General features: G+C 36.0%; 5 protein-coding genes and 1 non-coding gene across 6 annotated transcripts; 2 read left to right on the top strand and 4 right to left on the bottom strand.

Moving 5' to 3' along the window:
- Positions 1–74: 74 nt before the first annotated feature.
- Positions 75–4,494, bottom strand: LOC111787301 (protein TRIGALACTOSYLDIACYLGLYCEROL 2, chloroplastic). Its single transcript, XM_023667350.2, has 6 exons — positions 4,317–4,494; positions 3,136–3,699; positions 1,863–2,192; positions 1,009–1,124; positions 562–652; positions 75–459 (listed from the first exon to the last, which is right to left on the bottom strand). Exons 2-6 carry the CDS (start codon positions 3,655–3,657, stop codon positions 367–369), a joined length of 1,152 nt encoding a protein of 383 aa, XP_023523118.2. The 5' UTR covers positions 3,658–3,699; positions 4,317–4,494; the 3' UTR covers positions 75–366.
- Positions 4,495–5,504: 1,010 nt separating this feature from the next.
- On the bottom strand, positions 5,505–10,165 carry LOC111786997 (protein disulfide isomerase-like 1-4). The gene is made up of 12 exons (XM_087121052.1): positions 9,551–10,165; positions 9,216–9,345; positions 8,857–9,022; positions 8,635–8,753; positions 8,439–8,519; positions 7,565–7,651; positions 7,383–7,457; positions 7,234–7,302; positions 7,064–7,144; positions 6,851–6,985; positions 6,047–6,103; positions 5,505–5,940 (listed from the first exon to the last, which is right to left on the bottom strand). Exons 1-12 carry the CDS (start codon positions 10,126–10,128, stop codon positions 5,761–5,763), a joined length of 1,758 nt encoding a protein of 585 aa, XP_086977178.1. The 5' UTR covers positions 10,129–10,165; the 3' UTR covers positions 5,505–5,760.
- A 1,226-nt stretch (positions 10,166–11,391) lies between these two features.
- Positions 11,392–13,479, top strand: LOC111788477 (uncharacterized). The gene is made up of 4 exons (XM_023668812.2): positions 11,392–12,335; positions 12,415–12,505; positions 12,599–13,141; positions 13,212–13,479. Exons 1-4 carry the CDS (start codon positions 11,407–11,409, stop codon positions 13,314–13,316), a joined length of 1,668 nt encoding a protein of 555 aa, XP_023524580.2. The 5' UTR covers positions 11,392–11,406; the 3' UTR covers positions 13,317–13,479.
- A 1,628-nt stretch (positions 13,480–15,107) lies between these two features.
- On the bottom strand, positions 15,108–18,332 carry LOC111788476 (mitogen-activated protein kinase homolog NTF6). The gene is given in 6 exon segments (XM_087121334.1): positions 15,108–15,226; positions 15,228–15,602; positions 16,368–16,700; positions 16,848–16,985; positions 17,284–17,414; positions 17,511–18,332. Coding segments are annotated over 6 exon segments (1,155 nt in total). The 5' UTR covers positions 17,665–18,332; the 3' UTR covers positions 15,108–15,202.
- On the top strand, positions 18,193–18,406 carry LOC111789462 (small nucleolar RNA U3). Its single transcript, XR_002814360.2, has one exon. It is a non-coding gene; the product is annotated as a small nucleolar RNA U3 (small nucleolar RNA).
- A 1,142-nt stretch (positions 18,407–19,548) lies between these two features.
- LOC111785395 (DHBP synthase RibB-like alpha/beta domain-containing protein) lies at positions 19,549–22,918 on the bottom strand. Its single transcript, XM_023665803.2, has 5 exons — positions 22,725–22,918; positions 22,402–22,633; positions 20,751–20,926; positions 20,105–20,396; positions 19,549–20,017 (listed from the first exon to the last, which is right to left on the bottom strand). The coding sequence occupies exons 1-5, from the start codon at positions 22,816–22,818 to the stop codon at positions 19,948–19,950; spliced, it is 864 nt and encodes a 287-aa protein (XP_023521571.1). The 5' UTR covers positions 22,819–22,918; the 3' UTR covers positions 19,549–19,947.
- Between the last annotated feature and the right edge of the window lie 5,042 nt (positions 22,919–27,960).

The following is a 27,960-nucleotide window of genomic DNA, read 5'->3' as shown; positions in this document are numbered from 1 at the left end:
CCTTGGGACCAATCAACTTGCAACTATGCCCCTACCCATTCAAATGTCTATGGAAATCAGCCAAAGCCACAGCCTACTAGAAAGAAGCCTTGAAAGAAATGGACCAATATGTGTTATAAGAACCAACAGTTTCCTTCTGTTAAAGCAGGGCTACTACCTAAGAACATACACAAATATCTCAAAAATTTTGCCTATGCCTGAGCCTGACTCCCTCCCTCCCCACCCTGCTGAAGCCGAAACCATAACAGTTATGAAACTACGTCGAGCCACTTCGGCTTTGCGCTCGCAATATGAAAAGATTGAGATGATGATACAATGTTCTCTAATACCAAGTTCATACAATCCCATTTGGATCACATCTTTGTTTCATAGCAGCCTGCTGAGAGACTTGATCAGCACTTTTAAATTCCGTTTTGTAGCCTCATCGCCAGTGAACCCAAGAAGTTCTGAGCTCAAACTCTGCAATAGTGAGGAACAAGGAATTAGAAAGGTAAAGAAAGTAATTATGAGAAGTAACTGCTTGGGACAAACCGGAAAGAACTCGACCAGTTAGGATCTTACCTCTATGTTCTTCAGAGTAAGAATTAGCGTATAAATGGATTTTTGAAGCAGTGCTGTGTTTTCGGGAGTCATAATGGACGCATGCACGCTTCTGTAGACGATCGAAAAAGTCTCAATAAGCACACATCATGTAAAAGGAATTCAAAGATTGATTCTTCTTTTTCTTTTTCAAAATCATCATGTATGTTTTGGGTTTGGGCTGATTTTTGTGCAAGGAAAAGGCCAAAATCTGTTTTACAAATGCTATTTAGGCTGTTCTCTTGAAGAAATGCATAAAAGAATCAAGAATAGAGCGACTAATTTCTGGTGAAAGTTGTCAAGGGATTGAAAATTATAGACCCTTTTCATTTCCTCAACGGGGAAGCTTCATTATAAAGTTTGTGGCAATTCAGAAATCAGAGTTCATCTACATTAAAATCCCAATTTCAAACTTCAGGAATAGTTTACCTTAAATCTTCTGTGGCATGTGACAAACTTTTAGTTAAATTTTCAACCTCCTTTAGAAGACCACTGTCACGAAGCTCAGCGAGAAAAGGTTGAACATCTTCAGCCATGGCTTGAATCTGAGACATCACTACATCAAAACAAACATTTTTCATAGGAAGATAGTTAGATACGTGGAACTATATATCTCACTCATCAAAATAGACAATCAAACAAGAACCTAATACATTTTAACACAAATAATTACAACTTTCAAGGATTAAAGCTATAAATTCCTGATTCCGTTCGAAGGCTCATACCGGAATACCCAAGAAAACTCCCAGTTTCTAGCCGCAATGCAACTCATATGTTAGAGCTATCAATGTTCTAATCATATTTGCTCTTTAAAAGTTTTTTTTAGCAAAAGTTCAGATCCTACCTAAAGGTAAATCTAGAAGCCTTAATAAGTAATCAGATTCCATGGAAGTTGTGACGGTTGAGGATTATTGGGAATGAGTCCCACATTGGTTAATTTAGTAGAAGATCATGGGTTTATAAGTGAGGAATACTATCTCCATTGGTACGAGGCCTTTTGGGAAAGCCCAAAGCAAAACCATGAGAGCTTATGCTCAAAGTGGACAATATCATACTATTGTGGAGAGTCCTGATTCCTAACACTGACCTACGAATACATAGTATTTGTTGTTTTTTTATAAGCCTTCCATCTTCTTCATGAAATCTGTGAACATCCCATCAGAGTTACCAACAAAATATTTTCTTATAATATTTACCAGATATATACATTCATAATTTGAATGACTGCCTAGGAACCAAGGTAGAAAATAAAGTTTAGAGCATGAAATTGTAAGGAGTCGGACCTTTAAAAGCAAAGGCTTTGCTTCTTCAATAACCAAAGCAACTCGTTGAGCTAATGCAAATGTATTGGAAAGCCCTATTTCCTCCGCTTCGCGCCCAAGCCGAGTGAATATTCCAACTAATTCATCCAAACTTACCCCTTGATGCCCCTTCATTTTCTGTTTATCGCATAATATTAAACCTTCTTTGATACATTCAGAGTCAAGTGGTCCCGCTGAAGGCACTGGAATAGGATTGCGAGGAGTAATGTCAATCACTGTCTCCATAAGAAGACCAGACTGGTTTACTTCAACCAATGAATTACGTGGTACAATTATCTTATCATCTTCAACCTGCAAAATGGGTGGTATATTTCATTTTGTGATAGAAAAAAAAATATGGTAAGAAAACGAATTCATGCCAATGGAAAATAACTATGATGAATTCTATAGGAAGATAGTATGAACTAAATGGCATATGGTACAAACTCTTTGTTAAAAGCTTTGATTAAGGAAACTAAAACGTCTCTCTTTTTTATTTTCTTTCCTTTTACGCATCTTAGTCAATGTCTTCTCTCTCTCTCTCTCTTTTTTTTTTTTTTTTTTTTAATCTTTGTAAGTCAAAGAGTAAGCCTATTTGTTAACTAGCCTATTGGAACAGCCCAAGCCCACCGCTAGCAGATATTGTCCCCCTTTGGGTTTTTCCTTTCGAGTTTCCTCTCAAGGTTTTTAAAACATGTCTGCTAGGGAGAGGTTTCCATACCCTTATAAGGAATACTTCGTTCCTCTCTCCAACCGATGTGGGATCTCATAATCCATCCCTCTTGAGGGCCCGACGTTCTCGCTAGCACACCACCCGATGTCTGGCTTTGATACCATTTGTAACAGCCCAAGCCCACCACTAGCCGCTAGCAGATATTGTCTTCTTTGAGCTTTCCCTTTCGGACTTCCCCTTAAGGTTTTTAAAACGTGTCTACTAGGGAGAGGTTTCCATACCCTTAGAAGGAATACTTAGTTCCTCTTTCCAACCGATGTGAGATCCCACACCTATATAGTTTAACTTTTGGTTCTCAAACTAATGATGAACTAACATGAGTTTGAGATGATTTTGAAGAATAAAAAGTAATTTCAGATACAAAAAGTATTTTTAGTCTTTGGTTAGATAATCAAGGATAGAATGATAAAAATATTCAAAGTGCTTCTAAAAGAAACAATTATTAACGATTATTCCCCAAGAATTTATAGAAAAGTACTTTCATGTTCTAATCAAGCAGAGAAAGGATATGAATTTGCATACCTCAACAACAGTTTCAATACATCTCAAGGAAGGGTTAATACGAATGACATTGCCAACAGTAACCCCTCTAATTCTTACGGGAGTTCCAGTAGAAATACCACAGGCCTGAGCAAACTCAAAGACAGCCAAGTATTTTCTAAATTTAGACCGCAGTTGAAAGCCTCTCAACCAAGCCAAACTGAGTGTGAGAAGGATAGCACCTGACACAAGAAATAACCCAACCCCACCTTCCCATATGCTCCTTTGACCGAACCCAAAATTACTCAATGGACGCAATGTTTGCCTCCATACAGTACGAGGAACATCAAGAAAAATGGCAAGTGGATTCCTTCTTTCTGAAGATGAGGGAGGCACACTATGTCCTGCATCAGCAGATGAGGACCTTATCTTTTTTACTTTTGTTTTTAGACCCAATGGGAGATGATAAGACAACCTATTTGAAGATCTATGTGGGAGTGTAACCAAGGACGAGGGTAAGGCCACAGAAAATTTTGCAACCTGCGCATGAGTATCTACCACCATTTTTGCACAACAGCAACAGTGAAACAAAATTTAGAAAACAGCCTGTGGAAGTAACAAATTTTAAAGTTATCAGCAGATAATACAACAACTTCAAGAAATACTTATTCGTTTTCATCATCAAAATGACTGGAAATAGATTTTTTTTTTTTTTTTCTTTTACAAGAGCGCTGAGCCATCAACAAGTTCATGTTCAGTTCAATGATCAAGAATTGCACTCGTAAACTTTTTCGCCAATTCAAAACAACATAAAGTTTTCCTTACCAAAGTCATCTCCCAAAATGATATTCACCTCTTAATTTAGAATTTCCTTCAAGTACGATTGTTGTTTAAAAAAGAACACAGATATTAATAAGGATTTAAGTGTTCCTCTTGTTTTTTGTGAAAGAAATGGGACATTCAATTCACTCTCGCGCAGCAGCTAACAATCATATTACTTAAGAGTTTCCAAATTCCAAAGATGATAAAAATAGTAGTACGCTTTCTCTACTTATTATGATCACTGTACGCAAGAGAAGCACATAAATCCATAAAAACATCAATGGCATCCTCAATCAAATCATCAAATCCAGATGTAAAAAGACGAAATGAGGATTCGTACAAACAACGAAATCTAGAAAATTACAGCAAATCCAAAGTGAAATCAAGTTCAAAATACATACCTATAACTCGAGATTGTAGCTATTCGATTGATGATATTGGGTCAACAATTTCAACCAGTAATGGAAACCCAAAAAAAGGTGAAAATGGCGTAGAAAAGAACTGTTTGAACGCCACCATTACCGAAGATTGGGAAGGAAGAAGCTTCGACGCTCAAAAATTCTGACCCATTGGAATGTACAATAGTGAATTGGGCCCATGTTGGGCCTTTTTCCTTGCATTTGGTAAATTACCATAATCGCCCTTTCATCTATTTTTTTTTTTTTTTCTCCTTTAAAATATAATTGGACTACCTTTGAGTTTATGTTTGAATTTTGCATTTAGTTATATCATCCAATTTTCATTAATTATAAATGGAATATTCACGGGTATTTGTTAAATGACAGAATATATATATTAATTATACATATAAAATTAAAAAAGGAAATAAATAATGTTTTAAATAAAAAATAAAACATAATAATATATTTTTATTATTTACAAATGTCACGTTAATATTTCGTTAATAATTGAATGAAATGGTTATAAAAGACATTTAATTATTATTATTTTTATTGGAAGCTTTTTATGTCAATTTTTTCTTATTCAAATGGTTTACGAAAAGATTGAGATTTATTTATTTATTTTTCTTTATTTTATTACTATTATTATTATTTTTTTTTTTTTTACCATTAGATAGCTCAAATGTTAAAATATGAATAAATTTTTATCCGTCAAAACATTCGAATCTCTAATAAATAAATAATTTTTTAAAAAATAAAAGAATAAAACTTAAAGTATGACGTTCACAAAATCTCATTGTTTGGATTAAATTGTGAATGCTATTTTCAAGTTCCCTGTTAAAAAAGTTTCAACGGGGAGATCCAACTAAATAAAAATAAAATTTAATCCAACCTAATGATTGAAACATATGAAGAGTTAAGCTTCAACCAAGTAAATAAGTTGTTATTAAATTCATAATTAAATGCAACTCATACCTAATAAGATTCAAATTTTAAAATGTAAGCATTAAGCCTATTTATTTGATCAAATTAAAACATAGAATAGGAAGGACTCAAATAATTATAATGAAATTTCATGTTGTGTGACAGAAAAAAACATAATTGAAAAAAAGATTAGGAATGGAATCAGAATTAGAAACCAAATGGAAAAAACAAACACCCCAAGACAAAACCTTTTAAACTAAAAAGTAAGCACAAACAAATAGCTATCTATTTTATTAGTTTCTCAAAAAGTAAGCACATGACATACACTCAAAAACTTAAAAAAAATAACCCTTTTTTTATTCTCCTTTTTTCTTGAAAATTAAAATTCCAGTTCTTTTCTTTTTCTTTTTTTTTTTCAATTTTTTTTTTTTTTTTTCCTTCAATCTATAGTCTCTCATTTGATTGCAACGAAAAGTGGAATAAAAGAAGCATAACTTACAAAACTACAAGAAGTTTGTCTTCACAATTCATCCTTCACGTCAGTGGTGCTGACGCTGCTGCTCGTTGGGCTCTCTTTGGCATCATCACCAGATTTTCCTTCTGAACTTGAAACTGGCTTCTGTAGCTTAAAAGGGATTGATGCGTTTTTCTTCAGGAATTTGTAAAAGGCCACGACTGTCCGATCGGTTTCGACTGTGATCTAGAAACCAAAATGGATTCGATCACTTCTCCAGAGCAAGCGGTGCCGTGGTGCAAGAGTAAAGTGAGAATAAGAACTGATAGATTATATAATAATGTTTGCTTACAGGATCAAAGCTCTTGTTTCCAGCAGGGAAGAACAGAATTGTTGGGAATCCATCTGACTGTCAAGAGAAAAGGAAGAGCAACTCTGTAAGAAGTTTACGTTGAACATCATCATAGGTTTAAAAGATTATATGTTCCATCCAGATTCCAGAATATAGAGACAGGTGAATTATGGCAAAGAGAAAAAAAAAATGAAGGTGAGTAAAATCAAACCGACCATCAGCATTTTTCTAGTTGTATTTGTCGAGGATTGCTGGGAGAGATGATCATGGGTTTATAAGGAATACATCTCTATTGATACGAGTCCTTTTTACAATTTTAAAGAGTCGTAGTTCATAACATGGTATCAGAGTCATGCTCTTAACTTAGCCATGTCAATGAAATTCTTGAATGTCAAACAAAAAAGTTCTAAGCCTTCAAAGGTGTAGTCAAAAGTGACTCAGGTGTCGAACAAATGATGTACTTTGTTCGGGGGCTCCAGAAAAAGAGTTGAATCTCGATTAAGGGGAGGTTGTTCGAGGGCTCCATAGGTTTCAGGAGAGGCTCTATAGTATACTTTGTTCGAGGAGAGGATTGTTGAGAATTGACGCGAGAGGAATCCCACATTGACTAATTAAAGGGATGATCATGGATTTTATAGGTAAGGAATACATCTCTATTGGTACGAGGCCTTGTTAGGTAAACAAAAAAAATAATGTCGAGAGAGCTTATGCTCAAGTGGATAATATTATACCATTATGGAGGTATGTGATTCGTAACGGTATTGATTAATAAGCATATAAGGAAAGGTAACAAAATCATGATACCTTTGCCCGGGGATGTTCGTTTGTTGAACCATCCATCTTAGCAATGACAAGTGAATCGATGCCATGTAGATGTTTGGCAAGCTTGTTGTAAGTTGGTTCCAGCGCTTGGCAATGCCCGCACCAAGGGGCATAAATCTGGACATGAAACCTAAATCAGTATACAAAGAACAACACGAGAGGGAACATCTAAATGCTTGTTGGTTTACTCGGTACCTCGAGGAGAACATCCTTTGATTCATCTAAAACAATTTCATTGAAGTTGGCTCCAACCACTATTTTCACGTCGCCATCATTCTGCATGAATTAAGGGAACATCTAAATGCTTGTTGATCGAATGGGAAATAAAGTTATACTGTCAGGGAGAGTGAGTTAACTCAACTTACAGTCTCAGGAATGGGATCTGACTTGTAAAAGGGTTTCAGCTTGTCTTCCAAGAAATTTTCTCCAAAAGCCTATAGAGTGATTGGGATGAGCAGAACGAGTAAACAAGGTATTCTTTGTAGGGAATAGGAAGGAAGATGAATTGCCGGACCTTAATATTTTCCAAGGTAACTTCCTTATCAAGCACAAATTTTCTGCTGTCCTCAGTTCCAGTGTAGCCAAGAACCTAGATAAAGTAAAATTTAAACTTCCCAATCTCAAGCTTGAAAGTTATGCAAGCATGTCCTAGTCGTATCTGGAAATACTTATAGGAGAGATGATGAAAAAGATCACCTGTGGATCATTTCCACTGATGCCAAAGTATTCTGATACAGGCTTTCCAACATCTTCATTATCAATTTCCACATAAACAAAAATAATCTGCATCAAACACACAAAAATTTAGAAAGAAAATGCAGAAACCATCCCTCGGACTGAAAATTGCTGCAACTAAAATGCATCTCACAATTTCTAGTTAATATATACAAGAAACAAATAAGGCAATTTGCTGAATTTACGAGCTAATGGAAGCATATATTCCTAGCCATTGAGCCTGACCTTTAGAAGTTGAATTTAGTTTCTCAATTCAGGGATAAAAATATGTAGTTACAATACCTTATTCCTAGTCAAAGTTAGAGCCGTTGGATGATGAAAGTCCCACATCCGCTAATTTAGGATGATCATAGGTTTATAATCAAATAATACTCTCTCCATTATTGGTATGAGGCCTATGGGGAATTCCAAAGCAAAACCATGAGAGCTTTATGCTCAAAGTGGACAATATCATACCATTGTGGAGAGTCGTATTCATCTAACATGGTATTAGAGCCGTGCCCTAAAACTTAGTCACTTAGTCGTGCCAATAGACGGGTAAATCCTCAAATGTTGAACAAAGGACTCCAAAAGAAAAGGAGTCAAGCCTCATCGAAGGCATAGTAAAAAATGACTAAGACTCCAAAGGAGTCGAGACTTGATTAAGGGGAGGTGTTGGATGATGAAAGGGGGAAGCCCAAATCAAAGCCATGAGAGCTTATGCTCAAAGTGGACAATATCATACCATTGTGGAGAGTCGTATTCATCTAACCAGAGCTACTTATTAGCGATCAAATTGTTGGGCTGGGAACCTGGGAAAGATAATTATTAACGATCTACTTATCAACAACTATACCTTTCCTTTAAAGGACTTTGCTGATTCTTCAAATATGGGGATGAGTCTCTCTGAATCATTTGAACTTGCAAATAGAATTAACTGGACACAGAATGATACAAATGTGTCAATGATAAAGGAATCTAGAGCTGAACTTCATAAACAAAGGCGTTTCTAGGTGATAGCCATTTCAAGGAGCATGTTTATGCTACAATACCTGTTTCTTAATTGAACTTTCGAAAATCAATGGTGCGCTTTCTCTAGTAAACTTTGTAACTAAAGGAAGCTTATTGGCAAATACAAATTCAGCAATTGCAGACTTGGAAAACTCCCCATCTGTATCACAACGAAGCTCAGAAATCACAATCCAGCCAAAATATATAAAATAAGGGAATCAGAACCTTGAAGTGATTGATAAAAACAAAAGTAATAATCTAACCAAAGCGGCTCAGTTTTTCAGTCTCCTTCTTAATCAATACAAAGGCAGGGCGTTTTGCTGAAGCTTCAATGTGGAAAAGCTTTGCCACTTCAGGATTCACTGTTTGGTAAAAGTTGACATCATCTTCCAGTCTTGAAGCAGCAGCAAGCTCATCGCTCTCAGAGCCCTGTCAAATAGCATTACTAGATCGTGAAGAAAATAGCAAGTATCCGTACAGATTTATCCATTGAGCTACAGACACTACAGCAACAGTTCATGAAGTTAATCGAAGAAAATGCCATTCCATTCCAATCAAAGGTCATAAATACAAGCATATAAAGTGAAAAACGCATAAAAGAAACAGAACCAGGTAAACTCACCACCAAGGAGTTCAGGTAACCAACAGCAACTTTACTTTCAGAGTTCAGAATGCGTTCAGCGTCTTCCACTGAAGTTATGTTGTAAATACCAGGTCCGATCTTCTTCTTGATCCAGGAAACTATAGCATCCCTGCAAAAAGACGTGGTAATTATCTTAAACAGAGAACGCACACAGATCAAGGATGTAAAATAACGTTGATTCATGAACACATTTGTTGCAAACAGTTCCATTACGTAGAACTCGAAGTAAAAGAAACAAATCTACAGTCGAGCATTCGCTCCATTTCCAATCCATAAATCAAAGCCAGACAAATCTTACAACTCAGTACACTTACTTGGTCCTCTGTCCAGGATAAGCTTTGTGAACTCCATCAGAGAAGAAATAAATAGTAGGATATCCTTGAACATCATACTTCTGCGCCAATTCGTCCTCCTCCGTCGCATCAACCTTCGCCAAAACCACGTTCTCGCTCTTCAATTCAGTGGCAGCAGCAGCATATTCCGGCGCCAATGCCTGACAATGTCCACACCATGGTGCATAAAACTCCACCATAACAAACCGGTTCTTCTCCACGAAATCGCTGAAGTTACCCTCCTTCAAGACGACAACGTCCTTGTCATCCACCACCGGCGCCTTGTACTCATCCCTATCACCCTCCGAGTCCTCGAACTCGGACAAGTCCCCAAAACCTTCATCCACAGGTCCTCCTTCAAACTTATCAAAATCAGGGAGGTGATGATGACTGGAAGCATGAGACTCATCCTCCTCCTCCAGGAAGCTGATGTCTTCATCGTCGTCCTCAGTGCTTTTGGCAGCCGAATCTTTGGCAGGGGAGTCTCCTATACAGAGAACGGAATTGGAGAAGAGAAGAAGAGCAGCCATGGCAAGAAGAAGAAGAGTTCGAGTAGCCATTGTGAAGCAAATTTCGGGTTCGAATCAGATCTGTGTTTAGAAGGGACTATAGAGCGGGTACCAAAGGTCAATGGCTCGAAACGACGACGTTTAGCAGATTAGAAACTTAACGGTCGAGCTGAAATGGAAGAGCTTTTGATTGGCTAATTATTGTCACTTTTAATTTATTTATAAATATAAAACTCGGAACTCTCCAAAATAAATATAATAATATATATATATATATATATATATAAATAAAATTAAATAATCTACATTTCATTAATGTATTTAAAATATAAGTTAAATTTTGAAAACTATATATATATATATATATATATATATTTTTTTTTAATTTTGCTTAAAAATTAAAATGTGTTTCCTAAAAAAAAAGTGAAAAATTTTGGGGAAAAAAAACCTACACAATTTTTTAAAATAAAATAAAATAACTCAATATTTTTGTATCTAATACATTAACGTATTAAATTTAAATTTTTAGTTTAAGTTAATAAATTTTTTTTTAACAATAATTAAAGACGAAGATATTTGAATATCTAACAAAACTAGATTGCATCTTCTCTCTTTCGTTCTTCACCGTCTGCATCTAGATTGAGTATGTGAGCTGCACAATCTTTCTCGTTGAGTGATATCTGATATATCAATAATATGCATATTCCCTCTTTTGTTCTTCACGTTCTACATCTAGATCGAGTATGTGAGCTACTTAATCCTAACAAGATGAAGGGAAAGAACATGGGTCGAGGAAGTCATGCGCTAAACAAAATCAAGGCATAAATGGGCGTATGATGGACGGAGGGGCATTTTAGTCTTTTCACATGGATCGAAATCGAAACTGGGTTGCATCTTCTCTCTTTCGTTCTTCACGACTACATCTAGATCGAGTATGTGAGTTGTGCAATCCTAAGTCCTAACAAGATGAAAAGAAAGAACATGGGTCGAGGAAGTCGTGCGCTAAACCAAATTAAGGCAGAAATGGGCGTATGATGGACGAAGGGGCATTTTAGTCTTTTTACATGGATGGAAACCGAAAACTAGGTTGTATTTTTGTACTTTATATCATCATTTTAGATACCCATTTGGAAATTAAATGGATTTGTTTCATTTTTATTTAAAATGAAAGGCAATTATTTTGTGAAAGTTAGCCACAAACTCAAAACAATTTCCTCCCATATTATCAGCATCAAAAGTAGGCTCTATTAATATTACCAAGTCCAACAAATATAACTCCTTTTGATCCAAATCAAACAAATTCTAGATCCAACATCTTGTTCCACAACTATGGGAAACACCAAAAGCAACAACAAGAACAAACTTGAAAATTCTGAAAAAAAACCTGTCTCTTCACTTTGCTCCAGATCCTCTACACAACATCATCGTTTCACAGCCTTCCTAGGAGGACCAAGAAACACTGCTGTTTGGATTTTCCTCATTGTCTTCATCCTTTATGTTTTGTACTCCACCAACATCTTCACCGTCGACCGCCGCGAAGAGTGTTCGACCATTTTCGACTCCTCGACCGAAGAACATTTACAGACACTCACCAACGTCTCTTCAACCACCACCACCACCACCACCAACGAGAACAACAATAATTTTCTCCTTTTCGACGATGAAGAAGAAGAAGAAGAGGAAGAACAAGAACAAGAACAAGAAGAAGACCAAACGAAAACCGACCCACTTCGTTTGAAGTCGCGACCCTACGACGCGGGGTTGAAACACATCGTTTTCGGGATTGCTGGGTCCTCAAATCTATGGGCGAAGAGGAAAGAATACATAAAGTTATGGTGGAGACCTAAGCAAACGAGAGGGGTTGTTTGGTTGGATAAAAAAGTTTATACTAGAAGAAACGAAGGGTTACCCGATATTCGGATTTCGAGTAGCACGTCACGTTTCAAATATACGAACCGACAGGGACAACGATCCGCATTGCGGATTTCGAGAGTTGTTTCGGAGACTTTTAGGTTGGGGTTGAAGGATGTGAGATGGTTTGTGATGGGGGATGATGATACCGTTTTTATTGTTGAGAATGTTGTGAGGGTGTTGTCAAAGTATGATCATAGGCAGTTTTATTACATTGGGAGCTCATCTGAGAGTCATGTTCAAAATATATACTTTTCTTATGCAATGGCTTATGGAGGGGGAGGGTTTGCAATAAGTTATCCATTGGCCAAAGAGTTGGAGAAGATGCAAGATAAGTGTATTCAACGGTACGATCGATCGTGGTTTCTTTCTTTTTTAGTTTCGGAGATCGATATCATTAATCTTGAAGCATATTTGAATTGATAGGTACCCTGGTTTGTATGGAAGCGATGATCGGATTCAAGCGTGTATGGCTGAGCTTGGAGTGCCACTTACTCGAGAACCAGGGTTTCATCAAGTATTTATAATGGGCTGTCATGGAAATTTGTTCTTTATTGTCGTTATGTTATATGAGGTTTGTTGTTTATTGTTCTTGTGTTGCTTCGTGTAGTATGATGTGTACGGAGATCTACTCGGACTTTTAGGAGCTCATCCAGTGACTCCATTGTTATCCCTTCACCACCTTGACGTAGTAGAACCAATTTTCCCAGGAATGACTCGAGTGAAGAGCCTTCAACGTCTATTCCAAGCTTCAAAACTCGACTCGTCAAGTATAATGCAACAATCAATTTGTTACGATAAGAAACGTTACTGGTCCATTTCTGTTTCTTGGGGGTACGTAGTGCAAATCTTAAGGGGCGTAATGTCACCAAGAGAGTTAGAAATGCCCACAAGAACCTTCCTCAATTGGTACAGAAGAGCAGATTACACCGCTTACGCTTTCAACACTAGACCTGTAACAAAACACCCTTGTCAAAAGCCTTTTGTTTTCTACATGGGAAGTACCCGTTACGATCCAGCTAAAAAACAGATCATTGGTGTTTATGTTCGTGAAAAGTCTCGTCACCCGTCTTGTCGTTGGAAAATGCCCTCGCCCGACAAGCTTCACTCTATCATCGTCGTGAAGAAGCCCGATCCTTACCGATGGCAAAAGGTAATACACGATTAAACGTTTCTAGTCATCACTATTGTAACTAAGTGAATCACAATGTTCAAATTTGCAGTCACCAAGAAGGGATTGCTGCAGAGTTCTTCCATCACGTAAGGCCACCACGTACTACTTATCAGTGGGAAACTGCCGTGGAGCTGAGATTAGTGAAGTTGGTTAAGGACAGAACTGTCTTTTTACAATGTCTTTATGTTTCAACATCTCAAATAGTAAAAGGAGAGAGAGTTGTAATTAGTCAACTGAGAGAGAAAGAGAGAATGTTAAACATTTTGTTTTCTTTTATTTATTATTATTATTTATATTTGGGAGATAATATGCTATAAAAAGGATTATTTTCTTTTAATTCAGTTTCTTAAAGTTAAAATTTTTATATGTTTTAATCATCTTTATTAATTCAAAATTTTAAAATAATAATTTATTTATTAGATATAAATTTTAATTTTAATTTTGTATAGACTATATTTATGAATTTTAAATAATTTAAAATTCATAAACTAAATTTATAATTTAATAATTTTTTTTATTCGGACGAAAAGTCAATTTTGTCTTTAAAATAAATATAAATTTAATAATGGTTGCATATTTACCCTCTATTCAATTCTTGTTAATTAGTCTACCAATTTTAACAAAAAAATATATATATAAAAAAGAAAAATCTATAAACTTGTTAAATTTAGGTTAGACACAAATTAATTATTAAATAATTTAGTCAAATCTCATAAATTTCAATAAAAGAAAAGTAATGTTTTTTTTTATTTGATGAATTTTTCTTTATACATGTTGCATAAATTATTAAAGGAGAATACATTTACTTCAAACTAATATTTAATAAATTATTAAAATTGAAATATTTTTAAAAATTATAATATTTATTTAAGTTTATAATTTGATGAAATTAAAATTAAGAAAAAAAAAAGTTTTAGGGGTCCAAAAAATCTTGATTTTGTCTTTTAGTTGTTGGTCAACAGCCTCTTGGTTCTGAATGGGTGGAAAGGAAGAGGGTGTCGTTGAGCTCGTTCGCAGAGGAATTATTTTAGGAGGAAATTATTCTCTGTTGCGCTTTCCCATACTCTCAGTACGGCGCCTCGATCAGCGTTCAATATTCAATCCCGAGGTAAAAACAAATAAAATAATAATAATAACAAAAAGGAGAGAGTGACGAAGTCAAAGTTAGGTGGGCCCCTGTACATGATGTTGGGACCCACTTGTCGACATGTTTTAATTTTTCTATAAATATTTTTCTTTTTTCTTAAAACTTTAAGAAATAACTAATTTGAATAATTTCGTTATTATTTTTATGGTTGATTATTTAACAAATTGTTATAATTAAAATAAGAAACTAAAACTATTTTCTGAGCTATAAAAATTCATGCCAATTTTGAAAGTTCAAGGACCAAAACTAAATATTTTGAAAAAACCAACGCTCTCAAACAAGACGAAATGGTACAAAAAGCAAACTATAATCGAACATGAACTCACAATCTCACAAACAAAACTACGTTTTAGTAGAAATAACACCAGGAAGAGCAGCAAACCACAACATTTTACCTTCCTGTGGGAGACACAAATTTTACTTCCCAATGTAAGACATGCGAAGAAGCTTGATCAAAAGGCCGAGGACGACGCAGCCCTATTTCACGTCGTATCGACCATCACTGGACAAGATTCTAGAAGATGGTGAATATAGATCCCTCTTAATTCCTGATAAATGAACCTTTGCCATGATTATATACAAGAATTATTAGTTCCCTTTTGTTACCAACTAGCCAACCAACTCTTAACGTGACATCAATGTTGAGGATTATTGGGTGTGAATCACACCTTGGTTAATTTAGTGGAAAGTAAGGAATACTATCTTCATTGGTATGAGACCTTTTGGAGAACCCTAAAGCAAAGCCATGAGAGCTTATGCTCAAAGTGGACAATATCATACCATTGTAGAGACTCGTAATTCCTACAATCAATGCACACTATGATACTCAATCTTTGAATTGAGATCAAGCTTCAATCAACACCCAATGAACTGAAGAGGAGTGAAATGTTAAACTAAATGTAATTTGGATTGAACTTTGAGAGACTCCCTCCATATGAGTTCTTTTATATCTTCTTCATCTAAGGATGCCTGTTCGAAGTCGAAGTTGAAAGGAGAAGGGCAGGTTGGTTCATCATTGAGTTCATGAAGACTCACTAATAAGAAATGCATCTCGTTTCAAGAAAAAGAGGTTCCTTAAGTAATGTCAGATGCAAAGGTGGGTGAGTTACCAGTTATTCTCTTGCTTGGATCAAAGAGAAGCATCCTCTCTGCAAGATCAACCGCCAGTGGAGGAAGATCTGGTAACTTTTCGGTCAGCGGTTGTTTTGGGAAATGAGGAAGTTTCTTGACATACTTCAGTGCCTTGTCACTTCTAAGAAATCCAAGATCGGAATCATCTGGTGAACCTAACAACTGTATTTGGGGTAATGATCAAGAGATAACTATATATTCACAAGCAGCACAAATCTAAAGTTGCAACATATGCAAATAACATTTTAGGTAGTTAATGAAACTGACTACTATAAAAATCGATCACATGTATTAGCTCAAACCCACCGCTAGTAGATATTGTTTGTTTTGGCCCGTTACGTATCGCCGTTAGTCTCACGGTTTTAAAGTGCGTCTACTAGGGAGAGGTTTCCACACCCTTATAAGGAATGTTTCGTTCCCCTCACCAACTGATGTGGGATCTCACAATTCACCCCCTTAGGGCCCAACGTCCTCGCTGGCACACCGCCTGGTGTCTGGCTTTAATTTCATTTGTAACTGCTCAAACCCACCACTAACAGATACTGTTTGCTTTGGCCCGTTACCAGCCTCACGGTTTTAAAACACGTCTCTTATAAGGAATGTTTCGTTCCCTTCTCCAACCGACGTGGGATCTTACAATCCACCCCCCTTGGAGCCCAGCATCCTTGCTGACACACCGCCCAATGTCTAGCTCTGATACTATTAGTAACAGCCCAAAACCCACCACTAGCCGATATTGTCCATTTTGGCTCGTTACGTATTGTCGTCAACCTCATGGTTTTAAAACGCATCTAACCTCACCCTTATAAGGAATGTTTCATTCCACTCACCAACCGAGGTGGGATCTCACACCACCTCAGTGTGTGGTTTGTTGAATGCTTAATTTCAAATCATGCAGAAAATTGGAAGACAATGATTAAGTACTACCTCAGTTATAAGCCCCAGTTGTTACGCGTAATCTTTACCAGGGAACAGTGGCTCCCTCCTTAGAATTTCCATGAGAATACATCCAACAGACCAAATATCTATCGCAGCAGTGTATTCAGAGGTATTAAGTAGCAGCTCAGGGGCTCGATACCATCTGGTTACAACATATTCTGTCATAAAATCCGTCTCTGATGTTGTTCTTGCTAACCCAAAATCACAAATCTTGAGGTCGCAATTTGCATTGAGAAGCAGATTGCCTGGTTTTAGATCTCGGTGCTAGACATTTGCAGAGTGTAAATACTTCAAACCTCGTAGTAACTGGTATAAGAAGTACTGTCCAAACAACAAACATAAAATCATTCAGACAGTTTCAAATCTTTCTTGTTCCTCCAACAAAATCATAATCAACATAAAAACTTTGTACTAAAAATTGAAACAACCTTTTGCTAAGATCTAACCGGAATGATAAGTGTCCCTTACCGGACAGTGATCGTCTGTTAGAGCTTGGCTAGAGCAAATGATCTGATGCAGGTCAGTGTCCATTAATTCATACACAATATACACATCATTGAATTTTTCCTTTTCTGGTGGAGGAATTATATCTTTGATCTTTATAATCTGAAAGGAAGTTAAAAACAGATCATTATGCTTCAATGGCAGAATCAAATAAGTCCCCCAGGGAAACTAAACATTACAACTATCCGTTCATCAAACATTAACTAAATCTGTTCATGGCATGAGAAAAACAGAGCTGAAGTAGAAACATATAAATAAAAAGTTCAAAATTAAACACTAATTAAGCTGAAGTTCAACCTGGATATGCAGCAATTGCTAAGAACTAATCACAGCAATAAATGGATGTTAAATCCTAGCAAAATTTGCACCCACATGAAGAATGTTTATTTGAGTGAAATACATTTTCATGGTCCATATGGCATAGAAGTTTAATCTCACGAAGAGTTCTCTTGGCATCAACCCAGTTATCAAAAGCATTCCCTATCTTCTTTATCGCAACCTCATCTTTCGTCTCCGAATTCGTCGTGCAGCCGAGTAAACAGATGATCAAAATCTTAGCATATACCAAAATATAATCGAAGAACTTAGAAGCAAAGCGAAAAACGAAAGAGGAGGAAAAGAAGTACCAAACAATGGCGTAAGCACCGCGTCCAACAGGCTGAATTGAAGGGGCGTACTTGGCGGAGACCTCAAATAAGTTGCCGAGAACGTTGTAGAGGATGTACCTTCCATCGTAGGTGGGAAGGCCATTGATCTCCACAGCCGTGTAATCGTTTTCCATGGTTCTTGGGCGTGGAAGTGAGTAAGAGAAGCAGATGATCTAGGGAAGAAGAAGAAGATAGGGCGCCACCATCTCATCTGCCATTTTACTTTGCGCGTCTTTCCAAACATTCAATTTTGATTTTTTATTTTATTTTATTTTATTTTTTTTCAAAGGAATATATTTGGGTTGAGATTGGATTTAAATAAATGAAAATTTTATACGGTTAAGTTTAATTATAATTATATAGATACATAATATTTATTTTCTTTTATAATTGTTTTTTAATTATTTATTTAAAATAAATTTTAAGTAAAGTGTAGTTTTCAAAATATATGTTGAAATACAATGAAAAATTATAAAAAAAGGTCTGTTTTTTTTTTATATATATTATAAAAAATAAAGGTATAGTAGGGTTACCGGTACCATTGTATGCCTACACTAAATTAGCCGATTTGATGGCTATGGCTGTTTTCGCCCTATATCCCACATCGGAAATTGGCAAATGATAATATCATTATTTAAATAGAAAGATGTTGCCTTGAGGGCACGACCTTACTTGAACAGGATCTGTTCTATAGGTTGTACAACTGTGTCCTTGAGTTCTAAGGAGACAAGAACCTTAGTCTGGTGGATGATTCACTGCTGTGCGACTAGAGCGTGACTAACGGCTAATGGGCTTTCCGGTCCTGCGGCTGTAGATGATCGTTCTCGGGGGTAGGCTTGGCCTTCCTGGAATGGTCGCACGGCGGTCTGACAGACTCAAAATCTTTTTTTCCTTTTTGGTTTTTCTTTTTGAATCTGTGCTGTAATGGAAACCCTTTGTTTCGAGAGTGAAATCTAAAGAGATCTGTTGGTTTGGAAGTGGGTAGAGTAATTAGAAGTTGGGTGTATCTGCGTTGTTATTCTGCAGTGCTCCTTAGCTGTTTGATGAAAAGCCTCACAGACCTGCTCTTGGCCTCTTCATCTTCAACCCAATGGAGGTGGATGAGGTCGAAGCTACGGTACATTTTAACCCAACTTTGCGTTTTTGCTTCTTTCAATTGTTAACTTTGGAGATGAGTAAATTCAAACATATGATTAGTTTACAGTAAAGATCAAAATGTACAAATATTAGTTTAGTTGTTGATTTACAGTTGAAAGAGTGATTGTTCTCATGCTTCCACTTTTAGAAATTTTAGTTTTGTTTCTCTTTTTCAATTTGTAATCAAATACCCAAAAAAACAACTTAACCATTAATTTGGGATGAAAATCGTTAATACCATTAATTTTTGGATGAAAATCGTTAATACTTTGTGTTAATACTTTGTGTCATGCTTTGCAATGAGGCACGCTATGTCAAATATGTTGGTAAATAATGTCTATATCACTCTGTTTATATCACTCATCATGTCTTAGACATTCTGCAAGTGGATATACAAGATTGAATTACCTTCATGATCTGTTTGACAAATATGAAATGAATTACCTTCATGATCAAGAGTAAAGAAAATTTTATGATCAAGAGTAAAGAAAATTCGTAATTCAAATTACTCCAGAAGGTTTTAATCAATAACATTTGAAGTTCTAAATACAAGAATTTGTAATGAAAAACTTAGCTAAAATAAATTATATTCTAACTCCAAAATTTGATGTCTCTCTTACTTTAGTGATAGGTAACTCCCAAATTAGTCCAAATTAGATGGACTAAGATATGAGAAATACTGATCAAAGAAAATAATGCTTACTTTAGTGATAGGTAACTCCAAATTAGTCCAAATTAGATGGACTAAGATATGAGAAATACTCATAGCCTCCCTGTTAAAATGACTAATTAACGGTGGTATGTGGGTTACAATATAACCTTAACTCCTATATTTAAAACTAGTTTAAATATGACAAACAAATAGTCTGATATAAGTGCAATGAATAAAATGTGCTTATTAGTCATCATTGGACTAATTTACCAATTTCATAAATTTAGCTATCTGAGTTCATTAAATGCAACTTAAAGTACATTTAATTCATCTCTTTTTTTAAGCTCAACTTTGCACAACATATAAGAGAGAGAGGTCTCCAACGTCTTCTAGAATTTCTTATGATGAGCTCACCATAGCTTGAATATAAGTATATAAGGTTTGTTGTAGCTTCTTGACTCTCGTCCTTGTAATTGGACCTTGAGGTATGAAAATTCCTAGGTCGTGGTTCATATCAGTTTAAACCATAAGAATCGATCTACTTTCACTCGGCCTAAAAAAATCCATCGCAGTCTCTATCTATAATGACTAACAGATATGGTTTGGGAAGTGGAGAAGATTCTGATACTCAAGCAGCACTATCTGCATCTTCTAACAGTGAATACCTTTTAAGTGTTGCAACAGTCTGCTCCTTAGCACTGCAAATGTAGAATCAACATGATTATGATACACACCATGGTTTGAGTCATACGACGAAAATAGAAGAATCACAAGAACAAACATACCTTCCAGCTCTGATTATCTTAAACGTCCCTCGCTTGGTGAGGTCGATAATCGTAGAACCTGCTCGTCCAGCAGGAAGAACACCGCCATCATATACATAAGCACAGTGTTGCCATAGGTTTTCAAAATCATTAACACAGACACTGCTTGGTTGTCCACTTAAATTAGCACTTGTAAGAGCCAATGCTGTCCCTGATCTACGGGAAATAAGCCTAATGAAGTCAGCGTCGGGTACACGGACTCCTATACTCTCCAATCCAGGGTTCAGAGATTTCTCAAGAATACTCGACTCGCCTACAAAAAATCTAAATGTAAAAAACTCAGACTACAGGAAGGTTAGAGACTAAAATCTAAATGAACATATTCTTGGATATGTAGGTGTGACAGTCCAATCCATTAATAAGGGATATGTCAAATTAATATCTTATTTCCATAGGGAGAGGACCCCTCCCAGAGTACTCTTTAGCATTTTAAAAAAAATTGAAACGGTTTAATCAACGTAAGAACAGAATATCCAAAAGATTGTTTCAACCCGCCCAACAGAAGCCGAGTACGCTACCCAAAAAAATAGTTACTCGTCTACTTTCTTCAATCAAAGAATGCTCGTCAAGGTTACATTATCAAAAGAAAGAGATTTGTAGTACAAACCTCTTTTTAGTACAACGGTCACCGGTCCTGGAAGGAGAGAATCGAGCAAACCATGAGGCAAATGGTCTGCTACAGCAAAACGAGTTATGTCAGAGACATCGCCAACACAAATGGCGAGAGGGCTCGTAAGTTTACGTCCTTTAATTTCGTAAATCCTATTGACTGCTTCAGAAGAACTGCAAAATTAATCCCAACAGAAACCACAGTTACATAAATGCAGAGTGCAACATTATTAAGTTTAGAAATGGTTAATTTGTGCATATAATTTCACAAACAGGATAAACCACCTCCTTTCTATTCTGTTCATCAATTTTTTACTCATACACTTCCAAAATGAATACTGTGCTACCCTCCTTTCTTAGAAACACATTTCATGACTTAACAAGAAGAGTGTTTTAAAAGATTGAAAAATTATTCTAAAACGATGCATAATTGATAACCAGATCCTGAAGAGTGCCGAAACAATTATGTTTCAACACTTTCACCATTGAACCAAGAACACTGTTGATCTACCAGCCATAAACCAACTTGCATTCCACGAGAATAAACCAATTGCACAACTGAAATAAGTGTTGCATTATCATTGAAAAGTTCAACTTTATACCAGTATTCAGACTTCTCGCAATCCATTTAATCAAAGACCAAGAATTAGAAAATCGTTTGCTTAGCACCAAAACCACTCTTCTAGGATCGAAAACAAACTCAACCGTACCCTCCTTCACCATACACACTTCCATTTGCAAAGAAACAGATTCCTTAGCCATCTTCTCAAAAGAAAAAGATGTCCAAGCAATGAGAGAAGCGTAAGGACATTAAAAGAGTGGAGGAAAGTTCAACAAGTACTCCTAGTTTTTCCTCCGTGCCTGTGAAATAAAGAACGAAGACCTTCCCATGAAGATTCTCCCAAGCGACCCTGCAACATTTTCCTTTAGTATTTAAAACTAGCTACACCCATACCGAAGCCTCTGTAAGACATCTTTTCCTGAAGAAGAGCCCCTTGCTTGGCATGAAACTAAATTGTAGCCAAGCGATCCTTCACGCCACTGCCACCTAGTAACAGTACTAAAGAAGATGACCTCCCCCTACTTCAATCCATTACCACCACATTTCCCCCAGAAGACTATCTGCCAACTCGAAAAAGTCTCTCAATCTTAGCAACCATGAGAGACACTCATGCGCCGTATGCTAAAACGAGCTTGGGCAACGATTGACTATTCCCACTCGCCACAATCGGGGGTGCAAAATCATCGTGTGAAGCCAAGCCCAAAACATCGTGTGCGGTCAAACAATTGTCTCTTCGTTGAATAGGGAGAATTCATAAGGCGTCTCATCTCAATGAAAGGCAAACATCGACTAGCGAGCATCAAACAACCATGTGCCACCCACGCTCATACGATCAGTACTCCTGACTCAACCAAGATCTTTCACCAAAAACATTTGTACTAAACAAGATCACAAATACAATCCTCTATTTTTAAGAAATTTTGGAAGAATCAGAGGTTCTTTCCCACCTACACCTACCATGAAGACTTCATCTTAAGAAAAATCTATATTACAATTGATAAAACTCCTTCATAATTGGCAAAAAGAAAAGAAACTCACAAAATAGAAAAGGAAATTACAGAAACAACCCATTAAAAGGAATGCATACCAAGCATCACAAGCGAGTCCGTAAAGAGTATCAGTGGGGACTGCAATAACCTTCCCAGCCTTAAGAGCTTCAGTAGCTTCTTGAGCAAAAGCTTCAGAGGCAGGGCGAAGAGCTTGCAAACTGTTCTCCACGCGCATACTACATTTTTCCAAACTCCATACCGTTTTAGGAAAATTCAACCTCGATCCTCTATTGTGATGCAAGAACGAAACAAATCCATAATTCGGAGCACCTAATATCGCAATGAAGTGTGTAAATTCATGTTTGAATCCTCCAATAATCATACAAAACAGTTAAAAAAGCGTTAAAAGATTAAAGCGAACCTAGCTGAGAAGAGGGAAACGTTGCAAACGTTCTGATTAGAGAGAGACCCTCAACCATTTTCGCCGGAAGTGTGTTCATTGTGGTCGGCAGCATAGCAGCCGCTGTCAACTCGAGCCCTAGTTCCAACCGTCGTCACCAAGAAGCCAACCCCAAGCGGGGTTTTGCAGAAAAGGACCAAACTCTGTTTAAAATAAAATAAGAAACTTCATACATTTATTAATTTAGTTTCTAATTTGGTAAAAAAAATAAAAACTTTTATCCACCAAATAAAAATAGTAAATTGTTCTTAGAACCATAAATTAATATAATTTGTTTAAAAAATATTCTTGCAATATTTCAAAAATACTTACAACTTTTAAAATTTAGTTAATACTTTTCACCTTTTAAAAATAATTTAAAAATATTATTGTTGGACGATGAAAGTCCCACTTCCGGGAATGATCATGGGTTTATAAGGGAGGAATACTAACTTCATTCATATGAGGCCTTTTGGGAAAGCCCAAAGCAAAGCCAGGAGGGCTTATGCTCAGAGTGAACAATATCATATCATTGTGGAGAGTCGTGTTCGTCTAACATAATATCAGAATCATGCCCTAAACCTAGTCGTACCAATAGATTGGTAAATTAGTAAAATATCTTTAGCCTAATATAAGGTTGTTATGTATATTTATGGTGTCTATGCATGGACCAGTCAAACATGTTTTTTTTTTTTTTTGTTACAAAATATAATTATTAAATGAGAATTATTACTTAAAAAAAATATACGAATTTTGTCATGGTCATTGCATGCCTACGTCATTTTTTTAAAATTTTAAATTACAGGTACCTCATTATTTATTATATAATCACGAACGTTTATCTCTTCCACGTCATCTAGCCAAGAAGCTGCCATGTCACAATTTCATTAGAATTTTCTTAAAAAAAAAAAAAAAAATCAAATTCCAAATTTATTATTTAACTTTCAAACCTTATTAAATAGTGGAAGGAAACAGAAAGTTTAGCCAAGCTTCCAAGGACTTTGACTAGAATAAATTTAGAAAATAATAAATGTTCATGATTAAAATTTTATTTAAACAGAAATTTAAATATTAAAAAAATGGAAAAGGCGATATGACACGTCAGCAACAAATGTGAACTATTGAAAAATGGTTAAACATGACGTGTACTCTAATAAATTATCTTCGCTCAACATTTCTCCGTGACATTTATACCCTCATTTGTTTTACATACTCAAAAGGTCAAATAGAATAAAATAAAATAAAATAAGATAAGGGGTAGAAAAGGAATTTCACTTCAAGCAAAATTCAACTAATGTAATAAAGTATGACACCAACCAAAAGTAAAAAGTTCAAATCTTTTACTTACTGGAATTTTAATCCTTAAATTCACAAATTTATGTCAACCCGCATTTATTCGATAAAACCATTTAATAAATTTATATTTAATAGGCCTTTAATATATTTATTATTATTATTTGTAGGTATGAATTAAATACAAAATAATTACGTACCATTAAAATTTTAATTTTTCATAAACTTTGTTGTTTAATAAAGAATGGAAGATATAAAAATAAAGTGTAGAATGGACCAAACCACAATATATTAAAATTGCAAGGACTAAAAAGTAAATAATTGATAAAGTATTAAAACTTCGAAATAAAATAAGGATTTAAAAAATTAAAATATTGAAGAAATACGTAAGCGTGACATCCACAGAATGACGTAAGCAAATTTGTCAAGTGAAAGTATTGGAACAATTTGTACGGTAGAAGAAGGAAAAATAAATAATAATTAATAAATAAATAAAATGGAGCAATGATGGCGTGCCACGTAAGCCGACCTGCTAAGTTATGGGATATCTCTTGTCCATTATTATTAAAAAAAAAAAAAAAAAAGAAGAAATATAATGCCTTCAATTACAAGTTTACTTTTTAAATATTTTAAATGTGTTTGAATAAAATTTTCAAATTTGTTTCTATTTAATTAAAATTTTAACTTTTAAATAAAATCTAAATCTTTTTGTCACGTATAATTGACTTGAACTTCAATGCTTTAGATAATAAATAATTATTCGAGAGAAAAATTCTAAAAAATAATTAACATTTTTTTATAGAGACGTGAAAACCTCTACTAGTATAAACGCATTTTAAAATCGTGAGATCGACAGTAGTGAACAATATCTGTTAGTGGTAGGTTTGAATTGTTACATACCTAAAGTTAAAGTTAAAGTTTGAACTCGAACGACTCGGAGATAACATAGTAATTTAACTTCTTTTTAAAAACATAAATTCATAATAGTTATATAATTTATAAAAGCATGTTTGACATATCTTAGAAATCAACTGCCATTATCTTCACAACATGATTGACTTCTTTCACAACATAATTTTTTTTTTTAATTTTTTATTTAAAGACGCTTAATGAACACGGAATTGAAAGGACAAGGCCGTTTGGTTATGCAAAAAATAAAAAAAATAATAATAAATAAAATTAGATATCTGTATTTTTTTAGATCCAACCAATCGAAGAACACAAAAACCGAAGACGAAATGACCAAAAATCCTCTGATTCGAAAAGTAAACAGAGGAGGAAAAGCGATCGGAGAAGAGATTCAATGGATGATTCAGAAGAACATTCCAAAATCGAAATCACATTACCAAAATCCACAATAAATTTGTTTATATACAGAATCGAAATCTTCGTCTCCTCTACAATATACAATTAACAACAACAAAAACAACAGAAATTGAAAAACAGAGACAATAATTCGTCGCAGCGGATGGAGAACAAAACCTCGAGAGTAACCGATCAGTGAGCGAATTCATAACGAACTCGCTCACTCGTCATGACTCGGACTGAACTTCCGAGTTGTAGCCACTGGAATTCGTAGCCGGAGTGATCGGAGACGAAGTTAGGGATTGGTTTTTTCTCCGATCACTTTCGAATCCTTCCGCCATCGGTTTAACAGTTCTGAAGATGCTTTTGAAGATCCCGATCAGGATCTTACCTCTTCTCGGCGGCAGCTCTGAGAATCGCCGCTTCGGTTCTTTGGAATCCATTGATGGAAGTAGAGTTAAGAGGAGTAAGAAGTTGCAGTAGCGGTGGGAGGAGGCGGCGCTGGAGATGGTCTGAAAAGATGGAAATTGGGGAATTATGAGAATATTGAATTAGAAATGAATCAGGAAGCTTAAATAGGGAAAAAAAGGGCGAATTGGGTATTTCGCCCTTACATTAGCTTGTTTAGGAAGGCTTCTAGAGTAAGAGAGGGGGCATTTTGCAATTATTGGAAATTTAGGGGTCATATTGCAATTGACGTGGAAAGTTGTTATAATTAAGTTGCATATAGTGGGGTAGCCCTTGTCGGAGAATTGAGTTTTTCTCGCTATCCCGATTTGATCGTGCATCAATCAAATATATTGAAATTTTGTACGAGATCTATCTTTTAGACGCGATTTTGTGGTAATTACGAGTTATGTGATAAGATAATATGTCGCACAAAAGTCACCAAACGAGGTGATCAACGTCACTCAGTGTATAGGTGGACCTATGCTTTATTTCTTGGTTCCAAAAGAGGGATCGAACTGCTCGGAGCATCAGTAGCATATACATCTCTATGTTACGTGAGGATGAACGATTTTGGTGGCAACTTTGTTCGAGGTTCTTTGACATTAGTAATGAGTCAATCACGTGTATTCCCCTTCTTGTCTTTGATTGTCGGTGCCCTCTTGGATTGTCTTTTCTAGTTCTAGCGTTGTAGGCATCATTTAACTCATCTTTGAATTTAATGTACGCATTTACTCGAAATGTTATTGTCAAAATCTAAATAAGAAAAACATAACATATCTTCACGATGTAAACTATTTGACTTGGGGGACAACATTATTTGTAAAAGATAATGAAATTGCATACCGATGTAGTGCTTGTCAGACTTGCTCCATTGTTTAACCCTCTTTGGGTTAAGAGAACAAATTTTTTTCGAGTATTTTAGGAATTTTCTCGTTTCCTTTATATTTTAAAATAAAATTAACATGAGCTAAGTTGAAGCGAACACATGAACTCCACGGTCCGAGGCATACGTCACCATGGACCCAATTTTCTCATCTCGAGGCTCGATCGTAGGAAGGATTAGAGACATAAAAAAACGTGTGGTCTGTGATTGCCATAACACAAAAAGAAAAGTGGGGCTTTGATATCTTTGCTTGTCCCCCTTCATGGATGATGTATTGATTTAGAGTTGAAATATCTACGAAGCTTCACCGACCATTGCCCTATTGGAGGATTGATGTGAGGAAGACTTTGTGTGATTGGTAAACATTAATTTGATGTTATTATTGGAATTTTAAAGAACTAGAGTAGGTGAAGCTAGACCAACTATAATTACTCTTCGATCAATTACACACATCTAAGATGGTTTGGTTAAGGTATATGTATATAAGTCCTATGTTTTTTTATAGATTTCATCGTATGAATATAAATATTCATTTTCTCTACGATAAGGATATGCTGATTGATGTGTAAAAAGAGTTATTGAAAATGAATGTAACGACCGAAGTTCACCGCTAGCAAATATTGTCCACACCCTTATAAACAGTGTTTCGTTCTCCTCCCCAACTAATGTGAGATATCACAATCCATCCTCCTTCAGGACCCAATGTCGTCGCTAACACTTGATTCTTTCTCTAATCGATGTCGAACCCCCACCAAATCCACCCTCCGTCGAGGCCCAGCGTCCTTACCTGGACCCACCACCCATCTTCGGAGCCCAGCGTCCTCGCTGACACTCGTTCCCTTCTCCAATCAATGTGCAACCTCCACCAAATCCACCTCCCCTTAAGGGCCCAACGTCCTTACTTGGGCCCACCACCCCCCTCCAAGGCCTAGCATCCTCGCTGACACTCGTTCCTTTCTCCAATCGATGTGGGACCCCACCAAATCCACCCCCTCTGGGGCCTAGCGTCCTTACTTGGGCCCACCACCTCCCTCAGGGCCCAACGTCCTCACCGACACTGGTTTCTTTCTCCAATTAACGTGGGACCCCCACCAAATCCACCACCTTCAGAACCCAACGTTCTTACTGGCACACCGCCTTATGTCTATCCCTCTTCAGGGAACAGTCTTCTCGCTCGCACGTCGCTTCTTTTATCTTTATAATCCTCATAAATTAGCTATGAAATATTTATGAAATTTGGGTTCATGCCTCTCTCTAGCACCTTAGGGTGCTCCAATCATCACTATT

Source organism: Cucurbita pepo, chromosome 2 (genome assembly GCF_057944985.1).
Source record: "Cucurbita pepo subsp. pepo isolate OVF chromosome 2, ASM5794498v1, whole genome shotgun sequence".
Lineage (NCBI taxonomy): Eukaryota > Viridiplantae > Streptophyta > Magnoliopsida > Cucurbitales > Cucurbitaceae > Cucurbita > Cucurbita pepo.
Note: the sequence above shows the minus strand (reverse complement) of the source record. Positions and strands in the feature narration are given on the sequence as shown.

What these genes read in the sequence shown, in the direction of transcription:
- LOC111786997 (XM_087121052.1), bottom strand. Translation starts at nt 10,128, where the DNA reads ATGGCTACTCGAACTCTTCTTCTTCTTGCCATGGCTGCTCTTCTTCTC. An exon ending in CAAAGTCCTTTAAAGGAAAG is followed by an intron (nt 7,652 to 8,438) that starts GTATAGTTGTTG and finishes TGTTTGATGCAG; the next exon opens with ATTATTTTTGTTTATGTGGA. An exon ending in TCAGTGGAAATGATCCACAG is followed by an intron (nt 7,458 to 7,564) that starts GTGATCTTTTTC and finishes TACTTTATCTAG; the next exon opens with GTTCTTGGCTACACTGGAAC.
- LOC111787301 (XM_023667350.2), bottom strand. Translation starts at nt 3,657, where the DNA reads ATGGTGGTAGATACTCATGCGCAGGTTGCAAAATTTTCTGTGGCCTTA. An exon ending in CAAAGCCTTTGCTTTTAAAG is followed by an intron (nt 1,125 to 1,862) that starts GTCCGACTCCTT and finishes GTGATGTCTCAG; the next exon opens with ATTCAAGCCATGGCTGAAGA. An exon ending in TTACTCTGAAGAACATAGAG is followed by an intron (nt 460 to 561) that starts GTAAGATCCTAA and finishes TCACTATTGCAG; the next exon opens with AGTTTGAGCTCAGAACTTCT.
- LOC111788477 (XM_023668812.2), top strand. Translation starts at nt 11,407, where the DNA reads ATGGGAAACACCAAAAGCAACAACAAGAACAAACTTGAAAATTCTGAA. An exon ending in CAAGATAAGTGTATTCAACG is followed by an intron (nt 12,336 to 12,414) that starts GTACGATCGATC and finishes TTGAATTGATAG; the next exon opens with GTACCCTGGTTTGTATGGAA. An exon ending in ATCCTTACCGATGGCAAAAG is followed by an intron (nt 13,142 to 13,211) that starts GTAATACACGAT and finishes TCAAATTTGCAG; the next exon opens with TCACCAAGAAGGGATTGCTG.
- LOC111785395 (XM_023665803.2), bottom strand. Translation starts at nt 22,818, where the DNA reads ATGCTGCCGACCACAATGAACACACTTCCGGCGAAAATGGTTGAGGGT. An exon ending in GTTTCCCTCTTCTCAGCTAG is followed by an intron (nt 22,634 to 22,724) that starts GTTCGCTTTAAT and finishes TTGCGATATTAG; the next exon opens with GTGCTCCGAATTATGGATTT. An exon ending in GACCGTTGTACTAAAAAGAG is followed by an intron (nt 20,397 to 20,750) that starts GTTTGTACTACA and finishes GATTTTTTGTAG; the next exon opens with GCGAGTCGAGTATTCTTGAG.